This window comes from Corella eumyota, chromosome 6, assembly GCF_963082875.1.
Source record: "Corella eumyota chromosome 6, kaCorEumy4.1, whole genome shotgun sequence".
Taxonomy (NCBI): Eukaryota; Metazoa; Chordata; class Ascidiacea; order Phlebobranchia; family Corellidae; genus Corella; species Corella eumyota.
Window position 1 is genome coordinate 9,979,981 of NC_137495.1, and position 19,269 is coordinate 9,999,249.

A 19,269-nucleotide genomic window follows, 5' to 3' on the forward strand; every position below is an offset into this window, starting at 1 on the left:
CTACTCTCCTCCTCTTTAACTCCACTTTTCTTTTTTAATAAATATTTTTATCAAATTATTTTTAATAAGCTGGTGAAAAATCTTTTAGCTTCGTTAAAGCTAAACTTCTAGATTTTATAATATAAAACCTAAATTCTCATTTAATGATATAATACTAAACTATAAATTCTAAAAAAATAACGCTAAACTTTCAACCCAATAAAAAAACTAAACTTTCTAATTGTAAACTTGTTAATTTAGACCTAAGTTACCTCTCCTCCTCACTTTCTTCTTCTTCTTTCCTTTTCATGTTTTCTTCTCTAAAATTTTTTTATTTAATTGTTAAATTAATGAAATATTTAAATATAATATTTGCAGTTACCCTAATTTTTTCATCTTCTCTCCTCTTTCCTTCCACCCACACGACCTTCTTCCTCTTTTCCCCCAGCCCTTATCCTCCCATTTCCCCTCCTCTCTTTGCCAAACCCATTTTCCTCTTCCTCCACCACGACCCCTTCTTCCACCACCTTGACCACTATAATTTTTGTAATTTGATTTTAAAAAATGTGTAAAGTAAATAAATTGACTATTCCTTTTTTTAATAAGGTATTTTAACAAGCTATATAAAACATTAAAATTTGTTTCTTACCTCCATTCCCCTCCCCCATATTGGTTGAAAGTAAAATTCATTTATATAATCTTTTTATTTTTTTTTAAAACCTTTTAATTCTTTTCAACCCAAAAATAAATTTAAATTTTTATAATTGCTTTTATATATATATGCACATAAATTTTTAAATATATCCAATTTGCATGTATCCATTGGTTTTTTTTCCGAACAAATGGTTTTTACACAATCAACCTTTACTGGAGAAACATAATCAACTTTTTCCAGTTTAACTCAACACATCAACAGTGGAGGGCAGGCACAATCGATTATTTTCCAGGAAAACTCAACACGTCAACAGTGGAGGGCAGGCATAATCGATTATTTTCCAGGAAAACTCAACACATCAACAGTGGAGGGTCGGCATAATCGATTATTTTCCAGGAAAACTCAACACATCAACAGTGGAGGGTCGGCATAATCCTTATCTAAGAAAACATCAACATTACAACACTCATCATCAAAAACACTTTATTTATAATTTAAAAAAGTTTTTCTAATTTTCAACTTGGAAAACAATTCTATGACATTTTTATTAAAATCAGGTGTGGCTGAAATGACATCTTCGTGAATGGATAAGACTACTAAAGCATTTAACCTATCTTGGCTCATGGTGTTTCTTGAAAATGTTTTAATTCGTTTTAAAGTACTAAAACACCTCTCAGATTCTGCAGTTGCAATTGGAGTAGTTAAAACTATTCCTATAACCTTGCTAACTTCAGAAAAAGTATTCAAAAGTGAACCTTTTATCAGAAATGAATTCAAACCCACAACTGATTTAATGTTTTCAAAGCTGTTGTTAGTGTACAACACTTCAAGTTCGTTGGCCAGCTTTTAAACTATCTATCATGGGGTAACCCAGTACCAACTGTTTAACCAAGTTAACTGGAAATATGTTTTTAAACCTTTTAAACAAACATGGATTAACTAATGAGAACGACTCAAATTGTTTTATGTTGCTAAATCGATTAATAATTTCAACAATTATTATATCACAGGCTTCTTTTGCATTTGCGCACAGCAATCTTGAAGAAGTAGCAACCCTTTGGCGTTTTGACAACTCTGGACAAAATTCCATACTAGGTTCCACAAGTTTTCCACGAATATCATTAATAACCTTCTGAAATGAATCAATAGCAAAGGCAACAGTCACCCCAGTCGATTCTCTTGACTGCAGAATATTATACAATATATCTGTATGGTGAAAGACATCATTGAAAAACTTCAAAAAGTAAAGAAATGTGGGATCTTTTAAAAGTTGTGTCAATCCAATACATCCTTGTGTTGAAGTTATGTCCCAGTGTGTTTCATTAAGAATCTTTTCAAAAGTTGCTAAAAGATTCTCCTTATTATTTAAAACACTTTGGACAGCTCGAGATTGAAAATTCCATCTTGTTTCACATGGTCTTGGAAGTCGTTTTTCACAAACTGATCGTAACACATCTGAACGTTTCGGAGACATAGAAAAAAAAGGTAGAAAATCCAGACAAGTTGGCAAAAAACAACTTAATGCTTTTAATACCTTGACAGGCATGCTTTAGTATCAGGTTTAGTTGGTGAGCATAAGAGTGCACAAATTTGGCATGGGGAAAACATTCCTGCATTTTTTTTTGAACACCATTTTTTTTCCCACTCATAACAGATGCACCATCATATGTCTGGGCAATAAGCTTTTCTTTTAGATGAAAAGGTTGAAGTGCATGTTTTAAAAGGGAGGTCATACCATCCATCAGCAGTACGATCATTAGCTTCATAATATGACAGAAACCGTTCCAACAGGATAGCCATCCACTACAAATCTAAGAAGTACTGCAAATTGTGATCGATTGGCAATATCAGTTGTCTCATCTGCTTGAACAGCAACAAAATCAGCATTACCTATGTCATTTGGATTGTCTTGGATGTGTATTTATTTACTGTGGCACTTTCCAAATGCTCTTTTAAAACGTTATCCGATTTTGCTATTTGCTGCAATAAATCCAAAAATATGCCTCGGTTAAAGGAACCTTCTGATTCATCATGTCCTCGCATACCTATTTCATGTACTCCACAAAATTTTAAACAGTCAACAATGAGGTCGAGAATGTGTCTATTCTTTTTAACAATTTCATTGTGCCTCTCAACAGATAAGCTGTGTCCTACACTGATCTGTGACTGAATATCTACTGTTCCTAGTAGGCTATATGAAAGTGCATTGGTAATGTGCATTTTTGAACTCTCATGTCGCTTTATTTTTTCTGAAATATGTTTTATATCTTTAAAACCTTCCTTTGACCAAGTAACTTCTTTTTCTTCACCTTTTCGAAACAAAAGGCAGTAAAAGTAAAATAAACTTTTTTTTTCCTCGCTTACAGTAAGCCATTCCTTTCTCGAAAACCACTGAACATTAAACTTTCGGTTTTGCTTAGGGCCTGTACTTTTTATTTCAATAGATTTTGGCTGATGAGGTCCAAGGCGCTTCAAGTCTAACTTTGCCTCAAAACTCAAAGGAAAACTTTTCAGAATACAATCAACCTGGTTCATGGTTTATGGTATCCACAAAAATAGTCGAAATATTACTAAGAAATCACAAACTTGTTCTTATCAGTCTTATACCAAATTACAACTAAGCAAAATACTTGCTATTTTCTGTTTAAATAATGCTTGCTAAAATGATAAAAAAAATAATAGCCAACAAACTATTTTAGTACACAGTTTGTTTTTTTCAAGTTTTCCACAATTAGATATTTTTTTATATATGGCAAAACTCTAATCTGCTAATCATGGCGTTCACCGTTTGGGCTGACTGGCTGGATATGGCGTGGGCAGGCAGAATAAACTCTGCACTTTACTTCGACTGCCAATCAATAAATAAATAACATTTGGCTAAAAACACTACCAAAATTCAATTAAAATTAACAAATTTATACATTTTTTTACTAAAAAAACGTATGCGGAATTAGCCTAAAATTACTGTTTCCGCAAGACATGTGTACGCCCTTTCTAAAACTTGTGCGACGACCTTACATACAAAAATCCAATTGATTATTTTTATTTGTTAACTTAAAAATATTATTTAGGGACTTATTACCTCCAGAGAAAATCATAAAATACCCAAATTATGTTTTAATTATTTTATATTTTAATTACTAAGTAAATTGAACGTCAAATTTAAAAAAATCACAAAGCTAAAATTGTCAAATTATTTGGCAACTTTATGGTTGGCTTAGCCCCACTTTTTGATTCAAGTTCTCAACTTTTTTTTAAATTTCGGAATCCTGAAGGCAAAAACAGCGTTAAAATATTTTTTATTTGACAGCCCGTGGGGCTAATTTTGGTTTAGCCCTCACATGTTTACGCTACGTTTTTCGAAAATTTTGGCGTATTTCGTGGCCAAAATAGGCGCTAATTTTTAATATTTTTAATAATTTTAGCAAAAAACATTGCCGAAAAAACAAATATTATTCAAAATAAATTATAATTAAAAAAAAACATGTTAAAAAAGTGGGGGTTTTAGCCCCATTAGCTACATAGACGAGCCGCCACTGAATAAACATATGCATTTTTTATATTCTTGTTTTTTTAGACGTTTTTAAATAAAATCATTTTAGTTGATTGTTGACGAAAACCTTCCTTACTTTTTTGCAGAACACTTTTTGTATATACCTGGCCATACGTCAGCAGTCTAATGTTTAGGTATGTTTTAATAACCTTTTTTATTAACTGTGCTGAGTGCAAATCTGATCCAGGTTCATGTGCTACCTCATGTTCCATTTCGAATTAATAATTGCTTGATGGGTTGCATGGCTTAAAGTTTGCAAAACTTGAAATTTATTTGTTATAGTCGGATTTGATGCACTTATACCACAAACATAAACTCGAAATGCTTTTTCACAAATTTTTACGACATCAATAACCTCATCAGAAGGCACTATTAGACTTCCACGGTCTTTTATTTCAATGAGGCTATTTGAACAGCATTGTGAAACAGAATATGAATGCTCATTTTTATCAGGTTTTGGGGAAGTTAGAGCACAGGCACAAAGCGGGCATGAAATTTGGCAAAGAATTTTTTTTACTACAAACCCAGATATGTATCCTAAAATAGCATTTTTGTATGGTGTTAGTGTATATGATTGAAGGTTTTCTATCAAGTTAAGAATTGCAGTATTGTTGGGTGGTAAAATTTCTTTTTTTTGGTTTTTATTCCATTTTAGTGAAAAAATGGAACCTGTTTCCTCTGAAAATGCCAAACAATTGCCATGCTTAGAACCTACAATGGCATTTCTCAATAAAAATTTTTTAATGCTAGATTTTAATTGCAAGGCATCTGGATTGTTGTTATATCCATTTTTTCCTCTTATGCATGCAAAGAGCAATTCAAGATGATCTTGTGACATTTTGTAGGGTTAGTAAGTATTTAAATTTATTAGCCTCTCTGTTTAACATAGTATCTGCAATTTTTTCTATGCTGTCAGATGCTATTAATAATCCAATAAGAAATGTTTTTCTTCTACCTTTTATAATTAATTTTCCTTGGTCATCTTTTAGGGCAGAAAGATAATTAGTGGCCGAAGAAAGAAAAGATCTCCAGTGCTCCTGATTTTGTAGTGTTAAAGGTCTCTTGAAGCCTTTTCCAAAAGGGTTTCTAGAATTTAACATGTCAAACAATTGGTCAACGATTCTCAAAAATTTAATTGTACCTTCAGCGTTTTTATAAAATGGATGGTTGCACTTTTGCAAAAATAAAATAGCATCGGCAACAGAAGCACTAAGGGTCTGTGCCGCAATTTTAACATTCATTTTGTGTCGGTGAAATTTAATGTGACCATTAGCAATTTTGTTGGCGAATTTTAAACCTTCTTTCTGTTGAATATCGTGAAGCCTTACTATATGATTCCAGTCAATCACTTTATTATTTCCATCATAAATTGTTCCAAAATGTGCAAAAGCATTTCTAGCTAATTTTAACATGTGACATACATCAGGAATAAAATATTTTTTTTTTATTTGATGGGTGCAAAAAACTACCATTTAACTGTGTGCAATGATAAGAGCTTCAGATATTAAATTAGCTAAATTAGCTGAAGAAATTTTGTCACATAAAACATAGCCTACTGGATACTTCCAGTGACCTCTAAGCCCAACTAACATGAAAACTAGAGCTTCAGTTGCAATTTTTTGATTATCAACAATAATATTTTTTCCGTAGTCTACAAAACCCTCATATTTCTCTGTTGTTTTGTTATAAAACGTACGTGACATTATGTGCATCCCGTCACAGATCAATGCACAGTCTTTAAAGACATCATTATTGATTGAACTCTTTTGCAAATGTTCAAAAACATCAATAAAAAATCCAGGCTCACAATTTACACTTGATGTCCAATTTTTGAATGAACTTGGGGAAGGAAGAGAAAAAAGTGTACGAAGATATGTATATGCTCTTGGGGAATAAAAATGGAGTGTAAGGGCAAACTTTTTTATTTCTTCAGAATACCGTTTTCCTTTTGCTGAGCGCTGATTATTTTTAAATTCCGAATCAAAAAAAATTTTGTTAAACGTAATATCACTTGAAAATTTTTTAGATATCATATCTTGTAGCTGTGCATCAATGTATTTTTTACTTTTTAAAAGTTTTAAGCAAGATTGTAGTTTTTTTACTCCAACTGAATTTCTTCCATAATATGTGGTGTCCATTTAATGTTAAAAACCTTGAACTCCCTGGTTTTGAGGCAAAAAATTATTTCGAACAGTCTTGAAAAATAATTGAGTATTATTATGTTGAATAGGCTGATTAAATCATGATTTAAAAGAAAGAGGTTTTATAACCTTAAGTAGATGTGGTGGGTCTGAACATAAATATATCCTTTTTTCAGGTGCACAATAATTAGGGGATGTAAAAGGTCTATCTTATGGTATCTCATTTAACCCACTAAAAAGCTTAAATGAATTTGCAATCCCCTTGTTTCGCATTCAAACAATATTTTCCAAAACATAAGAGTTCGAACATAAAACACTAACAGGCAAAAAAACAATATTATTGATTAAATCTTATTTTAATAATTTTTTTAGTATTTAACAGAAATGTTTAACAACCGATCATAAAAATAAAATAATTATTACACAACTATCTTTTCCACCATTTCTCCCATAATCAACAAACCCAACAAGTTTGCCATCTTTAATAGCCAAATTTTCGCGAACTGTTCAAAAAAACAATTAAAACATTAATATAAAAAATAACAAAAACTTTTAGGTCATGTGATGTAAGGAAAATGATATTGTAAATACTTTTCATTTCATCAAGTGTTATATATCCATGCAAGACTTTTTGAAATAACATAACTTGCTTTATTTCCTCTAATGCAATTTCATTTAACCCTGCTTGTGGTGAGATATAGTTTCTAGCAACAAGTATTACATTGATGTTAAGTAACTGTAAAAATATAGAAGTATCAGATTGTTACCTATAGTTTTTGATTGTGCTCGAGCATGGTAAAATTTAAATTTCACTGTTTCTGATGTGCTCATAGGCAGAAGGTGATTGGCTATAAAGTTCAATTGCCCACCGCACTATATCTGGGTGGTAACGCCTTGATTTTGCATTAACACAGGCATTTTGAATTTGGAACTCAAAAAACATGCGCTGCCACTCATTAAGGTTTTTATACTTTTTACCAGCTAAAGCCTTAAACCATAAAATGATTGGGTTTAATGTGTACCTACCTAATATATAAACCTGGTATGTCTACGCAATAAATAAAAATGTATTGTAATTAATTACCTCCTGCATTTTCAAAAAAATCTAGATTTGTCACTTTCTTGCGAAGTAGATACAGTTTCGCTGTTTATTGTACCTCTTGGGGAAATTTTTTTTAAATGTTGTTACTTTATGTGTAGTGTTAACTTAGAAAAAATAAAACAGCTTAGATATATTGGGCATTTGCAAATAAATTTATTATACTAAATTTTTATTACCATCACACTGCAGTTGGGAGAACGTACAATAAAAGTCTGTTCTATTTAAAACCCAGACCACCACAAAATTGGGTGAATTTTAGTAAAACTCTACTTATTTTTAAAAAAATTTCTGAACAGGAGGTAATCGTGATCAGCGATTCAGAAGGTAAGTTTTACACAAAACCTACTCAAGATTGAGTTTATTTAAAAAGTAAAACTCTACTTATTTTTACAGAAATTCCTGAACAGGAGGTAATCGTGATCAGCGATTAAGAAGGTAAATTTTACACCTTACGAATTTATTTCAAATTTGACAAAGATTAAAACATCACTTGATTTTACAGAAATTCCCGAGCGGGAAAGCGATTCAGAAGGTAAGTAAAGTTTGGCGTAATACAACGATTGCTTAAAAATGTAAAATCTTCACGAAACCCTATTTTTATAGACATTTCTGAACAGGAGGTGATTGAGACTAGCGATTTAGAAGGTAAGTTTTACACCTTGAAGAAAAAAGAACAAAGATCAACTAGTTTTATATTAATTCTTTAGCAAGAAAGCGACTTAGAAAGTAAAGAAAACTTTATAGACCTACTTAATTGCTTTTTTAGATGCTTCTAATCGATCGAATCCGGTTTCAAGCGACTCTGACGGTGAATAGTTTTATTGTTGCGCAATACTTGTTTTTTTTGCAATCTCAATAAAAAAATTAAAATAAATGTTTGTTCTTTGAACTTGGTTTAATTAGATTCTGATAACTGGGTACAATTTCCAATTCCAGTTGATTTAATTTATGTCATACGGTTTAAATTTTTGTTGCTGCAAAAGTAATTGTGTTATAGATATATTTATGCACTATTGAAATTTATAAAAGAATTCATACGTTACAAAACATATTTGGGATTTTAAAAAAATAATTCAGTTTTGCATAAATTATCTAATATTCGAAACTTTTAGTTTTTTTGTTTACTTAAAATAAAACATGTGTTTTAACAATTTAAAATTACGCCACTAAACTGTTCTATAACTGTACAAAATAGTAGTTTCTATTTTTAACTAAAGATCTACCATGAATATATAATCGATTATTTTCACACAAATCATAAACCAAAAAAATTAAATTATTTTTAATCAATCCTTAAAATTGATATTCATATTAAAATCGAGAGTTTTTTAAGTCAAATAAAAAACTATATTTAAAAAAAAAACATGTTTAAGTATTATTTTTTACAAATTAAAAAAAACTTCTATTCTCTAACCATATATATTTACGAAAGTATTTGAAAATAAATATATTTTCTTTAACTAAACAAATTTTTATGTTTAAATTAATGTTTTTTGTAGGTTGAAAATTTTTTATTGTAAGAAAAACGATCACGGCCAAACAACAGATAGACTAAAAATTTATTACTGTTTTAATGACCAAGTTAATATATTTACTTGATAAAAAAGTAAAATTAGTAAATTATATAAAATAAACAGATACTAAGACAATAACAATTCTATTGACAACACAAGATAATGAAAAAAATGAGTTAAATTAAAAAAAAACAATAAGATTCCTCCAAACACTTGTGATGGCCGCAAGTATAGAATTTTCTTCTGTAACAAACCGAAGATTTTAAGAGTGCTTTTGATTAAACGTGACTTTATTTACAAAGTTAAACGTACTTGCTTAATAGCGGTACATATACTAAACTTGGAATACAGAGAAGATTAGCATGGCCCCTGCGCAAGGATGACACGCAAAATCGTGAAGCGTTTTATAATATTATTACCGTTAAAGAATAATTTTTTTAATTTGAAAAAACAAATCTGTGATTTCTAAATAAAAAATTAACTAATTTTGGCGATAATCGTTACAGCTTAATATAAAAAAACAAACTAGATTTATTTGATAAATAAAATATGGTTCAAAGTTATTTAATTATTTTAACATAAATTTTCTATAAAAAAAGACATACATAAACATTACCTAAGAATATACCAAACCTTTGATTTTTAATAAACAAACAAGCATTTATATATATAATGCAAACAAAGACTAATATTTAACCCAGTGTTAAGCTGGTAATATTAACTAAAAATATTCAATGGCGGCTCGTGGGTTAAATAAATGGGGGGGCTAATTTTAGAAAATCACAACACCGCTAGGGGGGTCTGGATCCCTCAGAAATATTGTAAATTATTCGCTGTAAACACGCTATTTTTACATTTAATAGTTAATTATTTAAATTTAAAGTATAGGCCCTTTTACACGGCGTTTGCAACGTAACGTCGTTCACACGTACGAAAGTTTTGTGTTAGGAGCAAAATTTACGCAAGATTTCGTAAGCGGTATACTTTTAGTAGATATTGTTTATTAAAATTTAAAAAAAAATCCCTAAAAATTGTAAAGTTAACGCAGCGCAACGCAGCGTTACCTGTCGTGTGAACATGCGTTAGGTTAAAAATTTTCCCTTACCCAGTGTTGAAAACAATTAAAAAAATTTCTAAATAAATATTGAGTTATCAAGATTTTAATCTTAATTTATTATTGTCTATTTTCTTTATAATATAAAACGTATTTTGTATATTTTTAAATTCCGATTTTAATAGAGCTTGAGATGACACAATAAAAAGCAAAGTAGCATAACAGATTTCTTTTATTATAAGCGTTTTTTAAGTTTAAAACTAAAAACGTGGGAAAAATAATGGTGCAAGTTATGTAACAATCCATTCAAAAAAAAATATTAAAAACAATTTTTTGAACTTCTTGTTCATCTTGTCAGCTCTTCTATGAAATAACATAATATATCATTAAGTATTGAAATAAAGACACAACAGATTAAGTTTTTGTTAATAATCTATTTAACTTTTTTCTTTTCTTTTGAATAAATATATTTTAAAAGTATATCAGACTTAGCTGTATGCTAAATAATTACCAAGAAAGTAGGTCTTATAGTTAAAACTATTTAAAAAATTATAGAGTTTTTTTAAATAGTATTAATAAAACCATAAATAATATCATATATCACAAATCTCTCCCATCTTCTCCACATGCTTAAATCTCCACCACCCCCTCTCCTTCCTTTTTTTCCTAGTCATTCTTCATCTTTTCATTCTCTTTTCTGTACAATTACAACATCACCCTATGTATATGTTGTTGTCCTACTCTTATTATTTAAGTGTTTGTGTAATGTACATAACTATTCATAAATAGCCTATGTTTGCAATAAAAAAGGCTATTTATCTAATGTGCTATTCAAAATATATTTATTTTTTCGTAACTTACTTTAATTTTGAAAGCAATTTTTCCACCCATTGCACATGTTTTATCATGTAAGATCAACCATTTATGATAAATCTAAAAGGAATTGCAAATTGTATTAATATTAGTCAATTTATCTGGTTGAGCTGCAATAAAATCAACCTTACTTTTGTTAGTGTATTCCACCAACACAGTTTTAATAGTAAACCGACAGACAGAGAAGTGCACTTAATGACTGTTGCACTTACAAAATGCTCCTGTAAAATGATGTCGAACTAAGATTTTAGCTGCAAATACCCAAAATATTTCTTGATTACAAAAGTTTGCTGTTTAATTAACTTCTTACATATCAAAATATGCACATCACAAAATGTCAGCGGTTTGATAAAGTTACTTAGAATGTGCCCTTTTTCTTTCAACTTTTTTATTGTGAGTTTCAACAGTTATCTGTCATCCTAGTCTATGACTTAATATTTACAGTCACTAGTAAACTATGTACATTGCATGTTTTTTTCATTGGCAAACTTTATTTATGCTCTTTTGACAGGCAGGCAAACAGGCAAGCTGCTCTTGAGTCTTCTTGTCAGGCAGTAAATCCATTATGATTATCTTTAAAAACTTGCCTTAATCGAAATTAAAAGCATTAATTAACATACAATTCTTCAAAAAGAATGCAAAAACTGTTTTAAACTTGCTGTTTTAGCTTTAGCGAGGCTTAAGAGCGACCTTTTTATCATAAATATAATGTGAGAATATACTCGCTCGAACGATTAGTATTTCTATTTTTTTAACTTAAAAATATTATTTAAGGCCTTAAAACTTCCTTAAACAAGAATAAAATACCCAGTTTACACCTATTTTATTTTTGTTTAATAGTTAAACAAAAACGATAAAATTTGTTAATATACAACGTTTGAAATTGCCAAAATATTTGGCAACTCTATGGTGGTCTTAGCCCCACATTTCGATCAAAGTTCTCAACATTTTTCCAAATTTCGGAATTCTGACAGCAAAAACGGCGTTATGATATTTTGTATTTGGCAGCCCGTGGGGCTAATTTTGGTTTAGCCCTCACATGTTTACGCTACGTTTTTTGAAAATTTTTGCGTATTTTGTGGCCAAAATAGCCGCTATTTTTTAATATTTTAAATAATTTTAGCAAAAAACAGTGCAAAAAAATAAATATTATTTAAAAAAATAAATATTAATTAAAAAAAATATATATAAATTAAAACATAAAACCATTAAAAAAGGTGGGGGTTTTAGCTCCATACACGAGCCGCCACTGAGTATATTACATATCTTTTATTTTTGATAATCAAACAAGCATTTAAATACATTATATAAAAATACAAAAATTAATATTTTAACCGAGTTTTAAGTTGTTAATATCAGGATACACATTAGACTAAATTTTAAATTCTTAAAATTGATTTTTGATTTTTAATAAATAAAGAAAAATTATTTTTCAAATATTTTTTTTAACTACATATATTATAAAATACATTATATCAAGCTTTGAATACTTATTGTCGAATTTTAAAATTTTAAATAAATAATCAATATCTTAAATATAATAAACAAACAAAAATTAAATTTTTTATCTATTTTTGAGTTACTGCTATCATGATATACAATAGACCAAGATTTACGAAAATAATAAAAATCTTTAAATTTTAATAAATAAACATCTATTAAGTAGTAATTAGTGAAAAATTTTAGTTCATTTTTGAGTGACCTATATCATGATATACAAATGGCCAAGATTTAAAAAATAAATAACGATTTTTAAATTTTATTAAATAAACACCTATTAATTAGTAATTAATAAAAAAAATTAAAATTTTATTTTTGAGTTACTAATGTCATAATATACAAATGGCCAAAATTTAAAAAATAAATAACAAACTTTAAATTTTAATAAAGAAACACCTATTAAATAGTAATTACTGAGAAAAATTAAAATTTTTATTTATTTTTGAGTTGCCAATATCAAGATATACAAATGGCCAAAATAAATAACAAACTTTAAATTTTAATAAATAAACACCTAATAATTAGTAACTAGTGATAATTAAATGTTGTAAATAGGAGAATGGGAACACAATCTTATAATAAACAACAAACTAAAATTTCAAAACTGTTAATGTTTACAAACAAAAGTTATGTTAACTCAAAATTTACAGCTTATAAGACACTGGAAAAGATTAATAATAATAATAATAATAATGACAATAACAATCTTTAAGTTTTATTAAATAAACATCTATTAATTAGTAATTAGTGATAAAAATTAAAATTTGAATTTATTTTTGAGTTACCAATATTATAGTATACAAATGGCCAAGATTTAAAAAATAAAAAAAAATCTTTAAATTTTATTAAAACTTCCTTTTTTACATCCTTCTATTTAATAATTGTAATATCTGCTATATTCTATTATTATCTGTCTCTGTTATTTCTATTTTAAAATTTATGTTTTCATTTATCTAATTTTTTTGTATTAACAGATTGACTTTTTTGCCACTTTATAACTATCAAAAACAACAACTACTACTATCCACAAAACACATTTTTATTTTCTATCTTTCTGTTTTATTTTATTGATACATTTTCTTTTTGTGTTATTGAGTTTTAATAAAGATGTTTTTACTCTTTACAGTTTTAGTAGTTAATATTTATATTTTGCTGTTTTTTAATAGAAATAAAATTGTAACTTTTATTATATTTATAAAATCTTAAAATAATGAACAGATTTAACTTAACAAGATGTTAAGTGACTCAAAAAAAATTCGCCCGTTAACCCGTGTCATGCCATGGGTTTCCGGTATGGCTGCTGATGTTATTTTGCCCGACTTCCATTTGGCGCGTTTGAATTGCCCTACTTAATATGCATTTTTGGACATCTGTTGGGACTATTCTTGATATTTGGCCTGGATGGGCTGCTCCACCACCATTCTCCTCTGTCCTTGCTACGTTATTGGCCGGTTCGTCTTCCGTTGAGTCGGGTTCGTGTGATCTTTTCATATTTCCGAATGCTTTTTCGTCTGGTTCTAACAACTGCTTTAGTCCGTTTGAATTTAATCACTGACACCGGTACCGTTGTCAATCAGTCAGTTAATATGGTTAGGTCATCTTCTTTATTTTTTCTTCCTTATTTCCCACTCTTTTCTTCTTTTGTTAGGACATATCGGGTTTGCTTATGTCCTTGGCTGACTGGCTTGTCTTTTTCTTTTAATTATTAAGTGGTGTCAGCCACTATATCTCTTTTTGTTAATTTTTGGTTTATGTTTTTTTTTATTAACTCCATTAATATTACGAAATTTAGAACACAAATGAATATAAATAAAACAACATTAACAATTATTGAGTAGAATATCAAGTCCCTTCTCTCCTCATAAGGAGGTGGCAGCTCCTCCATCTACCTCTGGTATTACCCACTCCTCGAATTTGTGCAAGTCAAGGTCTTCGAGCCAGCACTTACACTGAGCGTCTTGGGGTGTATGTGGACAGTCTTCAACTTTGACGACTGGCTCGTCTTTTTTTTCTTCTTTATTTGGCAAGTCGGTGTCAGTTTTTCTGACTTTTGATATAAACTCGACTACATCTTCGTCACTGTCGCTATCAGGTATCGGACGTTTCCTCTTTTAGTTTATTTTTTTTTGTTGAACGCCATTATGTAGTTAGCAACCTCGGGCAATGATGCCGATAATGGCTTCTCTTCTATTATATCTTTTTCTATTTCCTCTGCTAGTTTGATAACGACTTTATCACTCGTTTTTGTTGAGAGTTTTAATTTTTTCTACGGTGCTTCTAATGTGGCATCATGCCGCCATTCGGCTTCTGTGAAGCGGCGTTTTATAGGACCGAGGTCCTCCATGCCTGCCAACCTTTTCACAGGCTCACGTACATTGGTGGTGATAAAAGCACATGTGTATTATCTTGGCGGTCGCCATGAATCTTTGCACTCCAGTTGTTATGGAACATAAACTTAAAAGGTATAGATAGGGTTCGTTAAAGAAAGATGCCTCTGCGTCGTCTATATTTATCATCTTATGTTTCAGACGCAGGGACATCTGGCCCACGCGGGCACTGTCGTTCGTGAGTGTGGAGTCATACTCGGTTTCCCCTTCCCGGCCGCACCGTGGAGCATGAAATGTTGGCTCAGTCGGATGCCGTCTTTGTAGTAAAAATTCACTGAGGATTGTAACAATAACACATTGCATTCAAACTTACCTGTCCAATCTAATAACATATTTCCTATTTGTACTCTTAAATTCGAAGTATTAAACAAAATCCAATTTTTTTCATCTTTATGGTTGACATAATGATATGCAACCTAAAAATAAAGCAGTTTGTTATACAACAAAGCAAACGTCTCATAATTTATTTAACACACCATTAAAATTAAGGGACCACAACTGTGATCATCTTTCTGTATGGGATGGTCTTTAATAATGGTAGTCCACTTTTTACTGGTTTCCTGACCGGGACCATATTTGTTTTGAAATTTCCTGTTTAAATTGAGAAAGAAACCTTTTGGTTAATAATAAATTTTAATGATACAAGCAAATAAAGAATTAAAACTATGTAAAAGTTGTGTTAAATTAATTTCTTTAGTTTTAATAATTACATTAAATTTTGGATTATGGAGTTTACATATTTTTCTTCTTTGCCGAAAGAATCATAAAAAAATATGGTATTATTGGAAAAGGAGACAATCTGTTAAACACAACTAGTGTAAACTTTAAGCATAGCAACTGCAAACAAAATAATTTTACCCACATTGTATATTCTACGCAACACTTACAGAAAGCATCCAATGTGCATTCGCACATAAGGGCATTATTGTTGTAAACCCATCTTTAAATAATTTAGTTACCTGTATATAATCAAGAAAGTATGTTAATCAGAGGGGGTCAATTTTACTTAATTATTTTTATGTATTTTTTGTACTCCCATGACAATTCCGTTCAGCAGTTATAAAATTACCCTTAACAAACCATTCTGAAGCATAAAGGGCTGACAAACACATCAATGTTGATTTTTCTGCTTAAAAATATATAGAATTATTAAGAAATTAGTCATTTACAGCAAGCTAGGAAATGCGCTATGCCAACTGTTTTTTTCGATTTTGTGCTTTAACCACTTTTTTAGGTATGATTTAACACAATCAAAAAGCCACTAGCAGTTGTTACATTTTTTATAGCTGTAAGCTAAGTGGTGATTTAAAAACTAAAAAATAAACAAGATTTGCAACCATTCTATCAGTATTAGAGTATTAATTACTGACCTTTGCTACAAGTATTTCAATAAATGCATCAATTACCTACATAAAAACATTGATATATAACAGGGGTTGTGATAATTCATTGTGTTTTAAATTCCCTTAAATGTACAATTGGCAGCAAAAGAAAATAGATGAGCATAACATTTCCACGATATTTTATGTTACAAGGTTTTAATGTTGTTACTCAAATGACAATTTAAACATTGTACATACTTTATCACTTAACCATGTTACACCCTTAAGTTCTAGTAATGAGCTAGTTCTTAATGAATGTGTCTTAAAAGCAACTTTAATTTTATTTCTTGTTCCAGCAGTTTGCCAAAGCTGTTCAATATCTAAAATGCAATTATGACAACTTGTTATGTAAAAAAAAGAAATTATGACAACTGGTTATGTAAAAAAAAGAACACCTAAGTTAAAAATAAAACAAACCTAAATATTTAAAAGAAATGGAACAGCACTCATTTTTTTCCAAATTTGATCTTTTGGGTGATGGTGATAACCCCCTTTCAGTTTTCTGTTCTACACTTTGACTTGAAAGTGTTTTTCTTACAAGACGCCGATCTGTTAATAATAAAAATTACAAAATGTAGGTAATTTACAAATAAAAGAATCAAAAAATATTTTCACAGTGCCAAATTTATAGCAAACTACCTGCAAAAACTGGAATAGCTTTCCCGTCTGTATTAAGTTTCATATCAAGCTTAAACTGTTTCTTTATGTTATCCTTAAACTTCTTATTAATTGTCTCATTATTTCGATGCAACACTAGTCTTGAAACAAATTGAAAATTCACGAAGTTCATATTACAAACATACTGCCTGTAACCCGCGCATCTTTTTTTTAAGTTTTGTATGTTTTCTTGTAAATATCTTTAAATAAAACCAACTCATTTAGTCGATTGATTAGATCATCTTTACTTTCTTTCGTATTAACACCTATTTTTTGGTTTCACGATTTTATCCAGTATGCAATAAAAACGCTTCAAATTGTGTGTAAAAAAAATTATATGTAATTTTTTTATTACATACATTTCCTACTCTTTATTGCCACTATTTTATTATTTACGAAGCCCAGTCACTACTTCAACCTAATCCAATTGTTTATTTTTGTTTTATTAATTTTAAAATGATTTAAAAAAAATAGGCAAGGGTCACCCTTTCCTATGCAAAAGGGTACAATTTTTTTGTTCTTTTATATAACGTCACAATGCCATTGTGTAATGAAACCGACTTTATCAATTGCATCGTGTGATTCAATTAGCAACCGTAACTCTGTATGTGAAGAAAAGTGAACAAATAAATATGTCTTAAGCATAAGTAAGTGTTTCACGTACTTAAAGTAGGAAAAATTTTGCTAAATAAAATACGAGCACGCCAGGACTCGAACCTGGAATCTTCTGCTCCGTAGGCGCACCCGTAATGTCAAATTTGATAAATAATGTTTTCTTAATCAGAACTTTAAAAATGCGAAGTCTGTCCAAACAAAACACGAAAAAATGGGCATGCTTCCCCTGAAACTTTTTGAATTTATTCGCTGTAAACACGCTATTTTACATTTAATAGTTAAATGTTTAAAATAAGGCCCTTTCACACGGCGTTTTTATTTATTATTGTCTAATTTAAAACGTATTTTGTGAATTTCAAATTCTCATTTTAATAGAGCTTGAATTGACACAATAAAAAGCAAAGTAGCATAACAGATTTATTTTATTATAAGCGCCTATTAAGTTTAAAACTAAAAACGTTGGGGAAATAATGGTGCAAGTTATGTAACAACTGACAATACATTTCAACGAAAAAATTTATAAACAATTTATTAATTTTCTTGTTTATCTTGTCAGCTCTTCTGTAAAATAACATGATATATTATAAAGTTATTGTCAATAATCTATCTAACTTTTTTTTCGAATAAATAATCTCCCTCCTTTCCCTAGTCATTTTGTTCTCTTCTCTATACAATTGTTGTCCTACTCTTATTGTTCAAGTGTTTGTGTAATGTACGTAACTATTCATAAATAGCCTATGTTTGCAATAAAAATAGGCAACCTTACTTTTGTTACTGTTTTCCACCAACACAGTTTTAATATTAAACAGACAGACAGAAAAGTGTATTTAATGACTGTTGCACTTACCAAATGCTCCTGCAAAATGATGTCGAACTAAGCTATTAGCTGCAAATAACCAAAATATTCCTCGATTACAAAAGTTTGCTGTTTAATTAACTTGTTGCATACCAAAATATGCACATCACAAAATGTCAACGGTTTGATAAAGTTAGTTAGAATTTGCCCTTTATCTTTTAACCTTTTCATTGTGAGTTTCAACAATTATCTGGCATTCTAATATTTACCGTCACTACTAGTAAACTATGTACATTGCATGTTTTTTTTTCATTTGCAAAACTTTATTTATCCATTATGATTATCTTTAAAAACTTGCCTTAATAAAAATTAAAATCATTTATTAACATACAATTCTTTAAAAATAATGCAAAAATTAATTTAAACTTGTTGTTTTAGCTTTAGCGAGGCTTAAGACGGACCTTTTTATCATAAATTTAATGTAAGAATAAAGTTCATTTTGGATTGTCTTGGATGTATATTTATTTACTGTGGCACTCTCCAAATGCCCTTTTAAAATGTTATCCGATTTTGCCATCTGTCGCAATAAATCCAAAAATATACCTCGGTTGAAGGAATCTTCGGATTCATTATGTCCTCGCATACCTCTTTCATGTACTCCACAAAATTTATACTGTCAACAAAGAGGTTGGGAATGTGTCTATTCTTTTTAACAGTTTTATTTTATAAAAAAATTATAAATTTTTTATGTTGTTTCTCATTTTTTAACCTTTTATTTTTAAACAATACATAAATTAAAGTACACTGTTAAAAAAAATAGTAAAATTTACAGTGATAATGTATACTAAAACGCAGTAAAAGCAGCATGGTCGACGTTACGCTCTACGCTCGCCCTTCGTGATGTAACGTTTAAAGAAAAAAAGTAGTTTCTAGACAAGTTGGCGCGTTAATTTTTGTAACTTATCCGTTTTTATGATTTATTTTAAGTTTTAATTTGCTTAGGTTTGAAGACGTAAGTAATGATATAAAATAAGATGGATACTAGTATTATTAAGCTCAAT

The 19,269-nt window shown here is 29.5% G+C and overlaps 1 protein-coding gene and 1 non-coding gene across 2 annotated transcripts; one reads left to right on the forward strand and one right to left on the reverse strand.

The window, feature by feature from the left end:
• Positions 1–2,524: 2,524 nt before the first annotated feature.
• LOC145755811 (zinc finger MYM-type protein 1-like) lies at positions 2,525–3,169 on the reverse strand. Its single transcript, XM_082572055.1, has one exon. The coding sequence runs from the start codon at positions 3,167–3,169 to the stop codon at positions 2,525–2,527; it is 645 nt and encodes a 214-aa protein (XP_082428181.1).
• A 6,083-nt stretch (positions 3,170–9,252) lies between these two features.
• LOC145758196 (U6 spliceosomal RNA) lies at positions 9,253–9,358 on the forward strand. Its single transcript, XR_014286188.1, has one exon. It is a non-coding gene; the product is annotated as a U6 spliceosomal RNA (small nuclear RNA).
• The last annotated feature ends 9,911 nt before the right edge of the window (positions 9,359–19,269 follow it).